Source organism: Bombina bombina, chromosome 5, assembly GCF_027579735.1.
Source record: "Bombina bombina isolate aBomBom1 chromosome 5, aBomBom1.pri, whole genome shotgun sequence".
In the NCBI taxonomy this organism is placed as follows: domain Eukaryota; kingdom Metazoa; phylum Chordata; class Amphibia; order Anura; family Bombinatoridae; genus Bombina; species Bombina bombina.
The window spans coordinates 430059738-430079820 of NC_069503.1; the positions used below are offsets into that span (position 1 = coordinate 430059738).

At 40.7% G+C, this 20083-nt stretch overlaps 1 protein-coding gene across 2 annotated transcripts in view; it reads right to left on the reverse strand.

Annotated features, from left to right (window-relative positions):
- Positions 1 to 20083, reverse strand: part of ZNRF2 (zinc and ring finger 2) — a 410887-nt gene that overhangs the window by 19224 nt on the left and 371580 nt on the right. For both annotated transcript variants that reach the window (XM_053714273.1, XM_053714274.1), the window contains exon 4: positions 18814 to 18894. In XM_053714273.1, coding sequence (XP_053570248.1) covers positions 18837 to 18894 — 58 coding nt within the window. In that variant the 3' untranslated portion in view covers positions 18814 to 18836. The remainder of the gene's footprint in view (positions 1 to 18813; positions 18895 to 20083) is intronic.

Consider the following 20083-nt stretch of genomic DNA (forward strand, 5'->3'; position numbering starts at 1 on the left):
TGCTATGAAATCTCATGAGAGTTAAGTCAAATCTCATGAGATCACAGTAAGAGTTCATGACCTCAGCACTGCTGATGCTGATTGGCTGCTGTTCATTTCTTCATTTTTTTAAATTTTTTTACCTGCAGCTGGGAGCAGCTGAGTATAACTTTTTACACAGAACTTACTCTGCTGAGCTGAGGAGATTGTGAGGTAAAATATCTTCCTTTTTTACATAGCGAAGCTCAGGTGATATTTTCCTGTCAGCTTTTTACAGTTATACTGCATCAGTTTCAAGTGATTTAGCATATGAGTATTATGTCCCTTTAAGCTCCATGGTGGAGCAACAGGTTTAAACACAGGCTTGATTCTAACTAAAGCCTGACAAAATGCCTGAACGTCTGGAACATCTGCCAGATGCTTAACTAGCTGACAATCCTTTTTCCAAACCTTCTTGGAGAAAAGATAATATCCTAGCAATCCTGACCTTACTCCATGAGTAACCCTTGGATTCACACCAATAAAGATATCTACGCCATACCTTATGGTAAATTTTCCTGGTGACAGGCTTTCGTGCCTGTCTTAAGGTATCAATAACTGACTCGGAGAAGCCACGCTTTGATAAAAACAGAATTTATGCTTACCTGATAAATTACTTTCTCCAACGGTGTGTCCGGTCCACGGCGTCATCCTTACTTGTGGGATATTCTCTTCCCCAACAGGAAATGGCAAAGAGCCCAGCTGGTCACATGATCCCTCCTAGGCTCCGCCTACCCCAGTCATTCGACCGACGTAAAGGAGGAATATGCATAGGAGAAATCATATGATACCGTGGTGACTGTAGTTAGAGAAAATAATTCATCAGACCTGATTAAAAAAAACCAGGGCGGGCCGTGGACCGGACACACCGTTGGAGAAAGTAATTTATCAGGTAAGCATAAATTCTGTTTTCTCCAACATAGGTGTGTCCGGTCCACGGCGTCATCCTTACTTGTGGGAACCAATACCAAAGCTTTAGGACACGGATGATGGGAGGGAGCAAATCAGGTCACCTAGATGGAAGGCACCACGGCTTGCAAAACCTTTCTCCCAAAAATAGCCTCAGAAGAAGCAAAAGTATCAAATTTGTAAAATTTGGTAAAAGTGTGCAGTGAAGACCAAGTCGCTGCCTTACATATCTGATCAACAGAAGCCTCGTTCTTGAAGGCCCATGTGGAAGCCACAGCCCTAGTGGAGTGAGCTGTGATTCTTTCAGGAGGCTGCCGTCCGGCAGTCTCATAAGCCAATCGGATGATGCTTTTAAGCCAAAAAGAGAGAGAGGTAGAAGTTGCTTTTTGACCTCTCCTTTTACCAGAATAAACAACAAACAAAGAAGATGTTTGTCTGAAATCCTTAGTAGCCTCTAAATAGAATTTTAGAGCACGAACTACATCCAAATTGTGTAACAAACGTTCCTTCTTTGAAACTGGATTCGGACACAAAGAAGGCACAACTATCTCCTGGTTAATGTTTTTGTTAGAAACAACTTTCGGAAGAAAACCAGGTTTAGTACGCAAAACCACCTTATCTGCATGGAACACCAGATAAGGAGGAGAACACTGCAGAGCAGATGACTCTGAAACTCTTCTAGCAGAAGAAATTGCAACCAAAAACAAAACTTTCCAAGATAGTAACTTAATATCTACGGAATGTAAGGGTTCAAACGGAACCCCTTGAAGAACTGAAAGAACTAAATTGAGACTCCAAGGAGGAGTCAAAGGTTTGTAAACAGGCTTGATTCTAACCAGAGCCTGAACAAAAGCTTGAACATCTGGCACAGCCGCCAGCTTTTTGTGAAGTAAAACAGATAAAGCAGAAATCTGTCCCTTCAAAGAACTTGCAGATAATCCTTTCTCCAAACCCTCTTGTAGAAAGGATAGAATCTTAGGAATTTTTATCTTGTTCCATGGGAATCCTTTAGAGTCACACCAACAGATATATTTTTTCCATATTTTATGGTAAATTTTCCTAGTTACAGGCTTTCTAGCCTGGATAAGAGTATCAATGACAGAATCTGAAAACCCACGCTTTGATAAAATCAAGCGTTCAATCTCCAAGCAGTCAGTTGGAGTGAAGCCAGATTCGGATGTTCGAATGGACCTTGAACAAGAAGGTCCTGTCTCAAAGGTAGCTTCCATGGTGGAGCCGATGACATATTCACCAGGTCTGCATACCAAGTTCTGCGTGGCCACGCAGGAGCTATCAAGATCACCGAAGCCCTCTCCTGATTGATCCTGGCTACCAGCCTGGGAATGAGAGGAAACGGTGGGAATACATAAGCTAGGTTGAAGGTCCAAGGCGCTATCAGTGCATCTACTAGAGTTGCCTTGGGATCCCTGGATCTGGACCCGTAGCAAGGAACCTTGAAGTTCTGACGAGACGCCATCAGGTCCATGTCTGGAATGCCCCATAATTGAGTTATTTGGGCAAAGATTTCCGGATGGAGTTCCCACTCCCCCGGATGGAAAGTCTGACGACTCAGAAAATCCGCTTCCCAATTTTCCACTCCTGGGATGTGGATTGCAGACAAGTGGCAGGAGTGATTCTCCGCCCATTGAATTATCTTGGTCACTTCCTCCATCGCCAGGGAACTCCTTGTCCCCCCCTGATGGTTGATATATGCAACAGTCGTCATGTTGTCTGATTGAAACCTTATGAATTTGGCCATTGCTAGTTGAGGCCAAGCTTTGAGAGCATTGAATATCGCTCGCAGTTCCAGAATGTTTATCGGGAGAAGAGATTCTTCCCGAGACCATAGACCCTGAGCTTTCAGGGGTTCCCAGACCGCGCCCCAGCCCACCAGACTGGCGTCGGTCGTGACAATGACCCACTCTGGTCTGCGGAAGCTCATTCCCTGTGACAGGTTGTCCAGGTTCAGCCACCAACGGAGTGAATCTCTGGTTCTTTGATCTACTTGGATCGTCGGAGACAAGTCTGTATAATCCCCATTCCACTGTCTGAGCATGCACAGTTGTAATGGTCTTAGATGAATTTGTGCAAAAGGAACTATGTCCATTGCCGCAACCATCAAACCTATTACTTCCATGCACTGCGCTATGGAAGGAAGAAGAACAGAATGAAGTACTTGACAAGAGCTTAGAAGTTTTGATTTTCTGGCCTCTGTCAGAAAAATCTTCATTTCTAAGGAGTCTATTATTGTTCCCAAGAAGGGAACTCTTGTTGACGGGGACAGAGAACTTTTTTCTATGTTCACTTTCCACCCGTGAGATCTGAGAAAGGCTAGGACAATGTCCGTATGAGCCTTTGCTTTTGACAGAGACAACGCTTGAATCAGTATGTCGTCCAAGTAAGGTACTACTGCAATGCCCCTTGGTCTTAGCACCGCTAGAAGGGACCCTAGTACCTTTGTGAAAATCCTTGGAGCAGTGGCTAATCCGAATGGAAGTGCCACAAACTGGTAATGCTTGTCCAGAAAGGCGAACCTTAGGAACCGATGATGTTCCTTGTGGATAGGAATATGTAGATACGCATCCTTTAAATCCACCGTGGTCATGAATTGACCTTCCTGGATGGTAGGAAGAATTGTTCGAATGGTTTCCATTTTGAACGATGGAACCCTGAGAAATTTGTTTAGAATCTTGAGATCTAAAATTGGTCTGAATGTTCCTTCTTTTTTGGGAACTATGAACAGATTGGAGTAAAACCCCATCCCTTGTTCTCCTAATGGAACAGGATGAATCACTCCCATTCTTAACAGGTCTTCTACACAATGTAAGAATGCCTGTCTTTTTATTTGGTTTGAAGACAATTGAGACCTGTGGAACCTCCCCCTTGGGGGTAGTGCCTTGAATTCCAGGAGATAACCTTGAGAAACTATTTCTAGCGCCCAAGGGTCCTGAACATCTCTTGCCCAAGCCTGAGCAAAGAGAGAGAGTCTGCCCCCCACCAGATCCGGTCCCGGATCGGGGGCCAACACTTCATGCTGTTTTAGTAGCAGTGGCAGGTTTCTTGGCCTGCTTACCCTTGTTCCAGCCTTGCATCGGTCTCCAGGCTGGTTTGGTTTGAGAACTATTACCCTCTTGCTTAGAGGGTGTAGAATTTGAGGCTGGTCCGTTTCTGCGAAAGGGACGAAAATTTGGCTTATTTTTAGCCTTAAAAGACCTATCCTGAGGAAGGGCGTGGCCCTTTCCCCCAGTGATGTCTGAAATAATCTCTTTCAAGTCAGGGCCAAACAGCGTTTTACCTTTGAAAGGGATGTTAAGCAATTTGTTCTTGGAGGATACATCCGCTGACCAAGACTTTAGCCAAAGCGCTCTGCGCGCCACAATAGCAAAACCTGAATTTTTCGCCGCTAATCTAGCTAATTGCAAAGCGGCGTCTAAGATAAAAGAGTTAGCCAATTTAAGTGCTTGAACTCTGTCCATAACCTCCTCATACGAAGATTCTTTATCGAGCGACTTTTCTAGTTCTTCGAACCAGAAACACGCTGCTGTAGTGACAGGAACAATGCATGAAATTGGTTGTAGAAGGTAACCTTGCTGAACAAACATCTTTTTAAGCAAACCCTCTAATTTTTTATCCATAGGATCTTTGAAAGCACAACTATCTTCTATAGGGATAGTAGTGCGTTTGTTTAGAGTAGAAACCGCCCCCTCGACCTTGGGGACTGTCTGCCATAAGTCCTTTCTGGGGTCGACCATAGGAAATAATTTCTTAAATATAGGGGGAGGAACAAAAGGTATGCCGGGCCTTTCCCATTCCTTATTTACAATGTCCGCCACCCGCTTGGGTATAGGAAAAGCATCGGGGGGCACCGGGACCTCTAGGAACTTGTCCATCTTACATAATTTCTCTGGAATGACCAAATTGTCACAATCATCCAGAGTAGATAACACCTCCTTAAGCAGAGCGCGGAGATGTTCTAATTTAAATTTAAAAGTAATAACATCAGGTTCAGCTTGTTGAGAAATTTTTCCTGAATCTGAAATTTCTCCCTCAGATAAAACTTCCCTCCTGGCCCCTTCAGATTGGTGTGAGGGTATGTCAGAACCATTATCATCAGCGTCCTCATGCTCTTCAGTATCTAAAACAGAGCAATCGCGCTTTCTCTGATAAGTGGGCATTTTGGACAAAATGTTTTTAATAGAATTATCCATTACAGCCGTTAATTGTTGCATAGTAAGAAGGATTGGCGCACTAGATGTACTAGGGGCCTCTTGTGTGGGCAAGACTGGTGTAGACACAGAAGGGGATGATGCAGTACCATGCTTACTCCCCTCGCTTGAGGCATCATCTTGGGCAACATCATTATCAGTGGCATCATTGTCCCTACTTTGTTTGGACACTATGTCACATTCATCACATATATTTAAATGGGGAGGAACCTTGGCTTCCAAACATACAGAACATCGTCTATCTGATGGTTCAGACATGTTAACAGGCATAAACTTGATAACAAAGCACAAAAAACGTTTTAAAATAAAACCGTTACTGTCACTTTAAATTTTAAACTGAACACACTTTATTACTGAATATGTGAAAAAGTATGAAGGAATTGTTCAAAATTTCACCACAGTGTCTTAAAGCCTTAAAAGTATTGCACACCAAATTTGAAAGCTTTAACTCTTAAAATAACGGAACCGGAGCCGTTTTTACATTTAACCCCTATACAGTCCCTGGTATCTGCTTTGCTGAGACCCAACCAAGCCCAGAGGGGAATACGATACCAAATGACGCCTTCAGTAAGCTTTTTCAGTGGTTCTTAGCTCCTCACACATGCATCTGCATGCCTTGCTTTCCAAAAACAACTGCGCATTAGTGGCGCGAAAATGAGGCTCTGCCTATGACTAGAAAAGGCCCCCAGTGAAAAAGGTGTCCAATACAGTGCCTGCCGTTTTTTTAATACATCCCCAAGATTAAAAGAACTATGTATAGTTATAATCCACTAAATATACTTGTAAAGTAATCGTTTTAGCCCAGAAAAATGTCTACCAGTCTTTAAAGCCCTTGTGAAGCCCTTTATTCTTATACTAAACTAAGAAAATGGCTTACCGGTTCCCATAGGGAAAATGACAGCTTCCAGCATTACCAAGTCTTGTTAGAAATGTGTCATACCTCAAGCAGCAAAGTCTGCCCACTGTTTCCCCCAACTGAAGTTAATTCATCTCAACAGTCCTGTGTGGAAACAGCCATCGATTTTAGTAACGGTTGCTAAAATCATTTTCCTCTTACAAACAGAAATCTTCATCTCTTTTCTGTTTCAGAGTAAATAGTACATACCAGCACTATTTTAAAATAACAAACTCTTGATTAAAGAATAAAAACTACATTTAAACACCAAAAAACTCTTAACCATCTCCGTGGAGATGTTGCCTGTGCAACGGCAAAGAGAATGACTGGGGTAGGCGGAGCCTAGGAGGGATCATGTGACCAGCTTTGCTGGGCTCTTTGCCATTTCCTGTTGTGGAAGAGAATATCCCACAAGTAAGGATGACGCCGTGGACCGGACACACCTATGTTGGAGAAATCAAGCGTTCAATCTCCAGGCAGTCAGCCTCAGAGAAATTAGATTTGGATGGTTGAAAGGACCCTGAAGTAGAAGGTCCTGTTTCAGAGGCAGAGACCATGGTGGAAAGGATGACATGTCCACTAGATCTGCATACCAGGTCCTGCGTGGCCACGCAGGTGCTATCAGAATCACTGATGCTCTCTCCTGTATAGCAAAACCAGAATTCTTAGCCGTTAGTTTAGTCAAATGAACAATGGCATCAGAATAAAAGAATTGGCTAGCTTAAGTGCTCTAAGTTTGCCAAGTATGTCATCCAATGGAGTCGCTACCTGTAAAGCCTCTTCCAGAGACTCAAACCAGTACGCCGCAGCAGCAGTGACAGGGGCAATGCATGCAAGGGGCTGTAGGATAAAACCTTGTTGAATAAATATTTTCTTAAGGTAACCTCTAATTTTTTATCCATTGGATCTAAAAAAAAAAAAAGCACAACTGTCCTCGACAGGGATAGTAGTACGCTTTACTAGAGTAGAAACTGCTCCCTCCACCTTAGGGACTGTCTGCCATAAGTCCCATGCGGTGGCATCTATTGGAAACATTTTTCTAAAAATAGGAGGGGAAGAGAACGGCACACCTGGTCTATCCCATTCCTTATTAATAATTTCTGTAAACCTTTTAGGTATTTGGAAAAACATCAGTACACACCGGCACTGCAAAGTATTTATCCAGTCTACACTATTTCTCTGGCACTGCAATGGTATCACAGTCATTCAGAGCAGCTAAAACCTCCCTAAGCAACACGCGGAGGTGTTCAAGCTTAAATTTAAATGTAGAAATATTAGAATCAGGTATCTTTCTTGAGTCATTAACATCACCCACTGACTGAAGCTCTCTTTCCTCAGCTTCTGCATATTGTGAGGCAGTATCAGACATGGTTCTTAAAGCGTCAGTATGCTCTGCATTTTGTCTCACCCCAGAGCTATCTCGCTTACCTCTAAGTTCAGGTAGTCTGGCTAATACCGCTGACAGTGTATTATCCATGACTGCCGCCATGTCTTGTAAAGTAAACGCTATGGGCGCCCTAGATGTACTTGGCGCCATTTGAGCGTGAGTCCCTTAAGCGGGAGTCAAAGGGTCTGACACGTGGGGAAAGTTAGTCGGCATAACTTCCCCCTCGTCAGATTCCTCTGGTGATACATTTTTTAAAGACAGAAAATTATCTTTATTGCATAAAATGAAATCAGTACATTTGGTACACATTCTAAGAGGGGGTTCCACCATGGCTTTTAAACATAATAAACAAGGAGTTTCTTCTATATCAGACATGTTTATACAGAAGAGCAATGAGACTAACAAGCTTGGAAAACACTTTAAATCAAGTTAACAAGCAAATATAAAAAACGGTACTGTGCCTTTAAGAGAAACAAATTTTGTCAGAATTTGAAAAAGAGTGAAAAAATTCAGTAAATCAAACAAAATTTTTACAGTGTGTATAATAGGCTAACAGAGCATTGCACCCACTTGCAAATGGATGATTAACCCCTTAGTTCAAAAAACGGATCAAAAAAACGAAATAGACGTTTTTTAACAGTCACAACCAACTGCCACAGCAAGCTGTGGCCCTACCTTCCCCAATAAACGACTTTGGAAAGCCTTTGGGCCCTTTAGAGATGTCCTATAGCATTCAGAGGGCCTTTGAGGGAAGCTGGATGTCACAGTTTGTAATTTTAACTGCACCAACTGTAACTTTTATACTACAACAGTGGAAATTGTTTCTAGTCAAAATTTAAGCCAGCCATGTGGAAAAAACTAGGCCCCAATAAAGTTTTATCACCAAAGCATATATAAAAACGATTAAACATGCCAGCAAACGTTTTATATTGCAATTTTATAAGGGTATTACCCCTGAGAGTAAGCATGATACCAGTCGTTATTAAATCACTGTATTCAGGCTTAACTTACATTAATCCGGTATCAGCAGCATTTTCTAGTGTTTTCCATCTCTAGAAAAAATTATAACTGCACATACCTGATAGCAGAATAAACTGCACGCCATTCTCTCGCTGAAGTTACCTCATCTGTGTAATCCCCTCAGACATATGTGAGAACAGCAATGGATCTTAGTTACAACCTGCTAAGATCATAGAAACCTCAGGCAGATTCTTCTTCTATTTACTGCCTGAGATAAAATAGCACAACTCCGGTACTATTTAAAAATAACAAACTTTTGATTGAAGAAAATAAACTAGCTATATTTAACCACTCTCTCCTACAACGTCCTTGCTTGTTGAGAGTTACAAGAGAATGACTGGTTATGACAGTTAGGGGAGGAGCTATATTACAGCTCTGCTGTGGGTGTCCTCTTGCAACTTCCTGTTGGGAATGAGAATATCCCACAAGTAATGGATGATCCGTGGACTGGATACACCTTACAAGAGAAATAGCTAAAGACATGGATCTAACATCAATTTTGATAATATCAAGAATGTCATCACAAATAAAATGATTAGCATATTGCAGTAAGCGAACAATGCTAGATATGTCAGAATCCAATTCTTGTTGCGCTAAATTCTCCAACCAAAAAGTTGAATCAGCTGCAACATCAGCCAAAGTAATTGCAGGCCTAAGAAGATGACCTGAATATAAATAGGCTTTCCTTAGATAATATTCAATCTTCCTATCTAAAGGATCTTTAAAGGAAGTACTATCTTCCATAGGAATAGTGGTTCATTTAGCAAGAGTATAAATAGCCCCATCAACTTTGGGGATCTTTTCCCAAAACTCTATTGCAATTGCTGTTAAAGGATACAATTTTTTAGACCTTGCAGAAGGATTAAAAGGAGTACCTGGCTTATTCCATTCCTTAGAAATCATGTCAGACATAGCATCAGGAATAGGAAAAACCTCTGGAGTAACCACAGTAGGTTTAAAAACAGCATTTAAACGTTTACTTGTTTTAATATCAAGAGGACTAGCTTCCTCAATATCCAAAGTAATTAACACTTCTTTTAACAAAGAACACATATACTCTATTTTAAATAAATAAGTAGATTTGTCAGAGTCATCGTCTGAGGAAGGATCTTCTGAATTAGATAGATCCTCATCAGAGGTGGATAATTAATCATGCTGTTGGTCATTTGAAATTTCATCAACTTTATCAGACGTTTTAAAATACCTCTTACGTTTATTAGAAGGTGGAAATGCAGACAAAGCCTTCTGAATAGAATCAGTAACAAATTCTTTACAATTCATAGGTATATCATGTACATTAGAAGTTGAGGGAACTGCAACCGGCAATGTACTATTACAGATGGAAACTCTATCTGCATGTAAAAATTTATCATGACAACCATTACAAATGACATTTGGAGATATAATCTCCACAATTTTACAACAAATGCACTTAGCTTTGGTAGAACCGATGTCAGGCATCAAAGTTCCAGCAGATACTTCTGAGGCAGGATCAGATTGAGAAAATTATAAATTTCCTTATATGACAGTTTCAGGAATGGGAAAAAAAGCAAATAGCATAGCCATCTGACATAGCAAAAGGCAAGAGGCAAAAGCAATGGGGCAATAAATAATGAAAAAAATTGGGCTCCAAATATGATGCACACCGTAACTGAAATTTTTTTTGGCGCCAACCATGTCCGGAAATGACACACTCGCGTCACTAGCGACACAACCCTGTATGAACCCCGCCGTCAAGTATGACGCCGGAAATGATGAACTTGCGTCAACAGACGTGCCTTTCACTGCAAAAAAAAAAGACTAAACCCCAGGTAAGAAAAATATTTCTCAATATTAACTTTCCCAAATATGAAACTGACAATCTGCAAAAGGAAATACATGAACCTGACTCATGGCAAATATAAGTACAATACATATATTTAGAACTTTATATAAATGCATAAAGTGCCAAACCATAGCTGAGGTGTCTTAAGAAATAAAAACATACTTACCGAAAGACACCCATCCACATATAGCAGATAGCCAAACCAGTACTAAAACAGTTATCAGTAGAGGTAATGGTATATAAGAGTATATCGTCGATCTGAAAAGGGAGGTATGAGATGAATCTCTACGACCGATAACAGAGAACCCTCGAAAAAGAGCCTCGTTAGGAAAATCATTGCATTCAATAGGTAATACTCTCTACGTCCCTCTGACATTCGCTGTACTCTGAGAGGAATCAGGCTTCAAAATGCTGAGAAGCACATGTCAACGTAGAAATCTTAGCACAAACTTACTTCACCACCTCCATAGGAGGCAAAGTTTGTAAAAACATAATTTATGCTTACCTGATAAATTTATTTCTCTTGTAGTGTATCCAGTCCACGGATCATCCATTACTTATGGGATATATTCTCCTTCCCAACAGGAAGTTGCAAGAGTCCACCCACAGCAAAGCTGCTATATAGCTCCTCCCCTAACTGCCATTACCAGTCATTCGACCGAAAACATGCAGAGAAAGGAAAACCATAGGGTGCAGTGGTGACTGTAGTTTAATGGAAAAATTACCTGCCTTAAAGTGACAGGGCGGGCCGTGGACTGGATACACTACAAAAGAAATAAATTTATCAGGTAAGCATAAATTATGTTTTCTCTTGTTAAGTGTATCCAGTCCACGGATCATCCATTACTTATGGGATACCAATACCAAAGCTAAAGTACACGGATGATGGGAGGGACAAGGCAGGTACTTAAACGGAAGTTACCACTGCCTGTAAAAAACCCTTTCTCCCAAAAATAGCCTCCGAAGAAGCAAGGTATCAAATTTGTTAAATTTGAAAAAGTATGAAACGCAGACCAAGACTCCGTCTTGTAATCTGTTCAACAGAAGCCACATTTAAAAAAGGCCCAAGTGAAAACCACAGCTCTAGTAGAATGAGCTGTAATCCCTTCAGGAGGCTGCTGTCCAGCAGTCTCATAAGCTAAATGAATTATGCTTTTTAACCAAAAAGACAGAGAGGTTGCTGAAGTCCTTTGACCTCTCCTCTGTCCAGAATAGACAACAAACAAGGTGAATGTTTGATGAAAATCTGTAGTAGCTTGTAAGTAAAACTTTAAAACACGAACCACGTCCAAATTGTGTAATAGACGTTCCTTCTTTGAAGAAGGATTAGGATACAAGAATGGAACAACAATCTCTTGAGTGATATTCTTGTTAGATACCACCTTAGGTAAAAACCCAGGTTGGTACACAGGACTACCTTATCCGTACGGAGAACCAGATAAGGAGAATCACATTGCAACGCAGATAACTCGGAGACTCTATGAGCCGAGGAAATAGCTACCAAAAAGGAACTTTCCAAGATAGAAGTTTGATATCTATGGAATGAAAAGGTTCAAATGGAACTCCTTGAAGAACCTTAAGAACCAGCTTTAAGCTCCATGGCGGAGCAACATTTTTAACCACAGGCTTGGTTCTAACCAAAGCCTGACCAAATGCCTGAACGTCTAGAATACCTGCCAGACGCTTGTGCAAAAGAATAGACAGAGTAGAATTCTGTCCTTTTAAAGAACTAGCTGACAACCCTTTTCTCAAAATCATCTTGGAGAAAAGATAATATCCTGGGAATCCAGACTTTACTCCATGAGTAACCCTTGGATTCATAACAATAAGATATTTACACCATATCTTATGTTAAATTTTCCTAGAGACAGGCTTTTATGCCTGTATTAAGGTATCAATTACTGACTCGGAGAAGCCATGCTTTGATAACATCAAGCGTTCTGTCTCCAGGCAGTCCATCTCAGATTAGTTATATTTAGATGGTTGAAAAGACCCTGAGGTAGAGGGTCCTGTCTCAGAAGCAGAGACCGTGGTGGAAAGGATGACATGTCCACCAGATCTGCATACCAGGTCCTGCGTGGCCACGCAGGCGCTGTCAAAAGCACCAAAGCACTCTCCTGCTTGATCTTGTGCAAACCCCTCCGGAGGGAATTCCCACTCCCCCGGATGAAAAGTCTGACGACTTAGAAAATCTGCCTCCCAGTTCTCAACACCTGGGATAGGGATAGCTTTTAGACAAGAGTGAGTCTCTGTCCAGTGAATTATTTTAAGACTTCTAACATTGCTAGGGAACTTCTGTTCCACCTTGATGGTTGATGTAAGCCACAGTCGTGATATTGTCCGACTGAAATATGATGTACCTCAGAGTTGCTAACTGAGGCCAAGTCTGAAGAGCATGGAATATCGCTCCCAGTTCCAGAATATTCATTAGAAGGAGGGTCTCCTCCTGAGTCCACTATCCCTGAGCCTTCAGGGAGTTCCAGACTGTATCCCAACCTAAAAGGCTGGCATCTGTTGTAATTGTCCCATCTGACCTGCGGAAGGTCATACCCTTGGACAGATGGACCCGAGATAGTCACCAGAGAAGAGAATCTCTGGTTTCTTGGTCCGGATTTAACAGGAGAACAAATCTGTGTAATCCCAGTTCTTCTGGCTGAGCATGCATAGTTGCAGTGGTCTGAAATGTAGGCGTGCAAACGGTACTATGTCCCTTGCCGCTACCATTAAGCCGATTACATTCATGTACTGAGCCACCAAAGGGCGCGGATGGAATGAAGAACACGGCAGAAATTTAGAAACTTTGACAACCTGGACTCCGTCAGGTAAATTTTAATTTCTACAAAATCTATCAGAATCCCTAGGAGGGAAACCCTTGATATTGGGGATAGAGAACTCTTTCCTTGTTCACTTTCCACCCATGCGATCTCAGAAATGCCAGTACTACGTCCGTATGAGACTTGGCAACTTGGATGTTTGACGCCTGTATCAGGATGTCGTCTAAATAAGGGGCCACTTCTATGCCCCGCGGCCTAAGGACCGCCAAAGTGACCCCAGAACCTCCATAAAGATTCTAGGGGCTGTAGTTAACCCAAAGGAAAGAGCTACAAACTGGTAATGCCTGTCTAGAAAGGCAAACCTGAAAAACCGATGGTGATCTTTATGCATCGCAATGTGAGGATAAGCATCCTTCAAATCCATTGTAGTCCTCTATTGACTCTCCTGGATCATAGTTAAGATGGTACGAATAGTTTCCATCTTAAATGATAGAATTCTAAAGAATTTGTTTAAGATCTTTTAGATCCAAAATAGGTCTGAAGGTTTCCTTTCCTTGGGAACCACAAACCGATTTGAGGAAAACTGTGTCCCTGTTCCTCTATTGGAACTGAATGGGTCACGTACACAATGCAAGAATGTCTCTTTCTTTATCTGGTTTGCAGATAAATGTGAAAGGCAAAAACTCCCCTTTTTTGGGGGGGAAAGCTTTGAAATCCAGAAGATATCTCTGGGGTATAATTTCCAATGCCCAGGGATCCTGGGCATCTCTTGCCCACGCCTGGGCGAAGAATGAAGTCTGCCCCCTATAGGATCCGTTACCAGATAGGGGTCCGTTCCTCATGCTGTTTTAGAGGCAGCAGCAGGCTCCTTGACCTGCTTATCTTTGTTCCAGGTCCGGTTGTCTCCAGACCGCCTTGGACTGAGCAAAAGTTCCCTCTTATTTTGCCTTAGAGGAAGTTGATGCCACACCTGCCTTGAATTTTCGAAAGGCACGAAAATTAGGCCTTTTTTGTCCCTTGATTTGGACCTGTCCTGAGGAAGGGCATGATCTTTTCCTCCAGTGATATAAGTAATAATCTCCTTCAAACTAGGCCTGAATAGGGTCTGCCCCTTGAAGGGAAGTTAAGTAGCTTATTTATTAAAGTCACGACAGCTGACCATGATATAAGCCATAGCGCTCTGCGCGCCAGTATAGTAAAAAACAGAATTCTTAGCCGTTAGTCTAGTCAAAGGAACAAAGGCATCAGAAAACAAAGGAATTGGCTAGCTTAAGTGCTCTAAGCTTGTCAAATATATTCATCCAATGGAGCCTGTAAAGCCTCATCAAGAGACTCAAACCAGAACGCCGCAGCAGCAGTGACAGGAGCAATGCGTGCAAGGGGCTGCAGGATAAAACCTTGTTGAATAAACATTTTTTATCCATTGGATCTAAAAAAGCACAACAGTCCTCGCCAGAGGTAGTGGTACGCTTAGCTAGAGTAGAAACTCTTCTCTCCACCTTAGGAACTGTCTGCCATAAGTCCCGTGTGGTGGCAACTATTAGAAAACATTCTTCTAAAAAATAGGAGGGGAAGAGAACGGCACACCTGGTCTATCCCATTCCTTATGAAAAATTTTAGTAAACCTCTTTAGGTATTGGAAAAACATAAGTACACACCGGCACTGCATATTATTTATCCAGTCTACACAATTTCTCTGGCACTGCGATTGTACACATTCATTCAGAGCAGCTAAAGCCTCCCTGAGCAACAAGTGGAGGTTCTCAAGCATAAATTTTAAATGTAGAAATATCAGAATCAGGTTAAATCATCTTCCCTGAGTCACAAATATCACCCACAGACTAAGCATATTGTGAGGTAGTATCAGACATGGTTCTTAAAGCGTCTGTATGCTCTGTATCTACCCCCAGAGCTGTTTTGCTTTCCTTTAATTTCAGGTAGTCTGACTAATACTGCTGCCAGTGTATTATACACAACCTTTGCCATGTCTTGTAAAATAAACGCTATGGGCGCCATTGATATACTTGGCGCCATTTGAGCGCGAGTCCCTGGAGCGGGAGTCAAAGGGTCTGACACGTGGGGAGAGTTAGTCGGCATAACTTCCCCCTCGACAGAATCCTCTGGTAAAATAAACGCTATGGGTGCCCTTGATGTACTTGGCGCCATTTGAGCGTGAGTCCCTAAAGCGGGAGTCAAAGGGTCTGACACGTGGGGAGAGTTAGTCGGCATAACTTCCCCCTCGACAGAATCCTCTGGTGATAATGTTTTTAAATACAAAAAATGATCTTTATTGTTTAACATGAAATCAGTACATCTGGTACACATTCTAAAATGGGGTTCCACCATGGCTTTAAACATAATAAACACAGAGCCTCCTCTATGTTAGACATGTTAGAACTAATAAAGAGACTAGTAAGCTTGGAAAACACTTTAAATCAAGTTAACAAGCAAATATAACAAACGTTACTGTGCCTTTAAGAGAAACAAATTTTGTCAAAATTTGAAAAACAGTGAAAAAAGGCAGTAAATCAAACGAAATTTTTACAGTACATGTAATAAGTTAACAGAGCATTGCACCCACTTGCAAATGGATGATTAACCCCTTAATGCAAAAAACAGATAAAAAAAAAACAAAAACAAAAAACGACATTTTTTTAAACAGACACAACAAAACTGCCACAGCTGAGCTGTGGATTACCTTCCCTATAACTGTTTCTATGCAAAATTTAAGCCAGCCATGTGGAAAAATTAGGCCCCAATAAGTTTTATCACCAAACATATGTTAAAAAACGATTAAACATGCCAGCAAACGTTTTAAAACACATTCTTATAAGAGTATGTATGCCTATTAATAAGCCTGATCCAGTCGCTATCACTGCATTTAAGGCTTTACTTACATTACTTCGGTATCAGCAGTATTTTCTTAGTCAATTCCATTCCTTAGAAAAATATATTACTGCACATACCTTAGCATATATCTCTATCAATCAGCCTGGTACCAGTCGCTTTCACTGCATTTAAAGGCTGTACTTACATTACTTCGGTATCAGCAGTATTTTCTTAGTCAATTCCATTCCTTAGAAAAATATTTTACTGCACATACCTTATTTGCAGGAAAACCTGCACGCCATTCCCCCTCTGAAGTACCTTACTCCTCAGAATGTGTGAGAACAGCAACTGGATCTTAGTTACATCTGCTAAGATCATAGAAAAAACGCAGGCAGATTCTTCTTCCAAATACTGCCTGAGATAAACAGCACACTCCGGTGCCATTTAAAAATAACAAACTTTTGATTGAAGAAATAAACTAAGTATAAAAAACCACAGACTCTCACGACCTCCTATCTATGTTGAGACTTGCAAGAGAATGACTGGTAATGGCAGTTAGGGGAGGAGCTATATAGCAGCTTTGCTGTGGGTGGACTCTTGCAACTTCCTGTTGGGAAGGAGAATATATCCCATAAGTAATGGATGATCCGTGGACTGGATACACTTAACAAGAGAAACGGAATTGTGGGTGTGGTGAGGGGTGAATTTATAGGCATTTTGAGGTTTGGGAAACTTTGCCCCTCCTGGTAGGATTGTATAGCCCATATGTCACTAGCTCATGGACTCTTGCCAATTACTTGAAAGAAATACTGTATATAGTAAATAAAATAAAATATAAACATTTTTATACTGGCAGACTTTCTGCCAGTACTTAAAGGGTCATTCCAGCCAAAATTGGAATCCACATAGATGTATTTCATTTTTGAACAGAAGCATTTTTGTAATATTCATTTATTAGCAAAAATGCTTCTAATAAAAGTTATAGCCGTTTCAAAAGTGTATTTAAGTATGCACTGTGCACCAGCATTTTAAAAAACAGCACTTGCTCAGACAGCCTAAGGTGCTTGTACCATTTGCTAATGACAATTTGTTAATTTCTGACCTTATACAAGCCCCACTGATGATCTGAGCACCTGCAGTATTTAAAATGCTGGTGCACTGAGAATATCTAGCTATCCTTCACAAGCACGTGCAAAGAAAAATGCTAAGAGCGATAACTTTTATTAGAAGCATTTTTGCCAATACATGTGTATTGCACATATGTTTCTATTCAAAGAAAATTCATCTATTCAAAGTAATTCATCTATGTCCATTGTAATTTTGACTGGAATATCCCTTTAAGATGTACTGAAACTGCACTCACTATATTGAACTTACCCCCTGCAGACATGCCAGCTTTCTACAGACAGTCCATCCAGTGCTGTGTACGTCACAGCAGAGGATAAATGTAAGGAGTAACTTTATGACCCAACAGGAGGAGGCTAAGGGACCAGTCCCTGCGACACCTGTGGCAGGCTTGCAACTAACTCCTACATTGGAAGCATTTGTTTCACAACCCCATACTCCAACATACCCTGTGTTCCAGTAGCAGCTCTTTGAGGGAAAATTGGCCCAAATCAGTTTGACTACTCCTCTAAATGAAGAATCTGGAGCACCTCAATTCTTCAACTTCCTCCTGGAAGGCAAAGATTAGACTGGCTTATCAGTGAGGAGGAGGGGAGAGAATACTGAGTTTTTGGGAATCTTTACCTCCTCCTAGTGGCCAGGAGTTGAATTACCAGAAGTAATATACTTGTGGACTCTCACCACCTTACGAAAGAAAACCGCATATCCAGGCTCACCTCACTATAAATTTACTTGTCTTTCCATTCCCTCAAAAATGGCTGCATAATATTAATATAGGAATTAGACAGACTGGAGAGACTTAATGAATCTAGGACTGGATTATGCATTTCAGGCCCTATATTACCTTTATTTTTGCTGGACTCTTGTCTTTTTCTTACAGAGCTACCACTTTATAAACAACTTGTTTTTGTTGTGTGTTTATTTATTCAGATGTTAAAAACATGTATTGAATAAACGTTAACGTTTTATCTACATTTTATTACATAGTTCAAGTGACATGTAAAGATTTGTGTAGAGTATCATGTTCTAGGTTGATCTTTTTCCATATTTGTTAAACATTTGTTTATGATTTTTAAAAAGGAGTTGTTTATACTAAACAAAACCGGTAATGCATCCTTTATTTTAGTTTTCTCAATCTTTTTTTTTATCAAATTAGAGAATAAAAAATGAAATTATTTCTATAATTTTATTTTTAGCAATCATAGTTTTTTATTGCGTTTTTTTACGAGTTTAATTTTTTCAATATACGATAAGTAAGACAGCACTAGATAGTGAAAGACTGAAGAAAATAAAAGTGATTTCCTCTTCTAATTACATAATATTTTAAAAGAAAAAAATAAGCGGAATTGGAACATTATTTTACATGTCAAAGTAAAAAAACTACTTTTCGTCTTACAGTTAACGTGTATGAATATAGAAAGCATAATAAAAAACAAGTCTTACAAATAACATCTCACACAAATCACATCCGAGTTGCCACTACTACAGTGTAGGCTAACCTGGGGAATGGATAAGTTATAGCTTATTATATACACATAGTGCTGGTGATCAGCGTGGCACTGGGTTTGCCTGGCTTTTTATAAAATAGATGCGTCTTTGCTGATAAGTGCTGTCAGAGTGAGCCAAGATATTGCATTGATAAAGCTGACAGATTCAATTTGGAAATTTTAAAAACACTACTCCAATTTAAAAGAGCAGCTTGTAAGATGTTACAACCTTTTTAAACATTTTTTATCGCCCAGGTTTGAAAGACATCAGTTTAGTCATTTAGTATCTAATTTAAAAAATAGAAAACATACAATTACCTGTAATACAGGACCATAGAAAACTAATCGGAAGGATGTTCAGGGCAAGATCTGTTTACTTCAAACCATTCATCTATGCATCTGATAATAGAGGAACATATTAATTAAATAACAATTTTAAACAAATTCTAAGCTCCCCTGTCAAATACAAAAAATGTTTCTAGCTGAATATCCGGGGGTACTCATATTGGCAAATTAGCTCTGTTCTCTTGGTAACCTTTGTTGAAGAGTAAACCTAGGTAGCCCCAGGAGAAGCAATGCACTAGCTGAACACATGTGGTGAGATCATAAGAACCATATTTGTGTAGTCCCCAATCACCAGTTAGCTCCCACCAATGTGTGCTGCTCCTGGGCCAACCTAACTATGCTCTTCAACAAAAGATGCCTTCAAAAGCGGTAACTGTACAGTCAAGTCACACAGTCTGCTAGTGATGTGTCAAACCCAAGCTGATTATGTCAAAACACTGAGTAGGAGGACTAGATGAGACATTTTAAAAATAAATTACTTATCAAAAAGGCAGCTGGTAACACAACCTATCAATGTATCAGTTAAAAGTTATGGGTTTTAATTACCAAAGATTGTATGCAAAAACAAAATTTATGCTTACCTGATAAATTTCTTTCTCTTGTGGTGTATCCAGTCCACGGGTTCATCCATTACTTGTGGGATATTCTCCTTCCCAACAGGAAGTTGCAAAGAGGACACCCACAGCAGAGCTGTCTATATAGCTCCTCCCCTAACCCCCACCTCCAGTCATTCGACCGAAGACAAGTAAGAAAAAGGAGAAACTATAGGGTGCAGTGGTGACTGTAGTTGTGGACTGGATACACCACAAGAGAAAGAAATTTATCAGGTAAGCATAAATTTTGTTTTCTCTTGTAAGGTGTATCCAGTCCACGGGTTCATCCATTACTTGTGGGATACCAATACCAAAGCTTTAGGACACGGATGAAGGGAAGGACAAAGCAGGAACTTAAACGGAAGGCACCACTGCCTGCAAGACCTTTCTCCCAAAAATAGCCTCAGAGGAAGCAAAAGTATCAAATTTGTAAAATTTAGAAAAAGTATGAAGCGAAGACCAAGTCGCCGCCTTACAAATCTGTTCAACAGAGGCCTCATGTTTAAAAGTCCAAGTGGAAGCTACCGCTCTAGTGGAATGAGCTGTAATTCTTTCAGGAGGCTGCTGGCCAGCAGTCTCATAAGCTAACCGGATTATGCTTCTCAGCCAAAAAGAAAGAGAAGTTGCCGAAGCCTTTTGGCCTCTCCTCC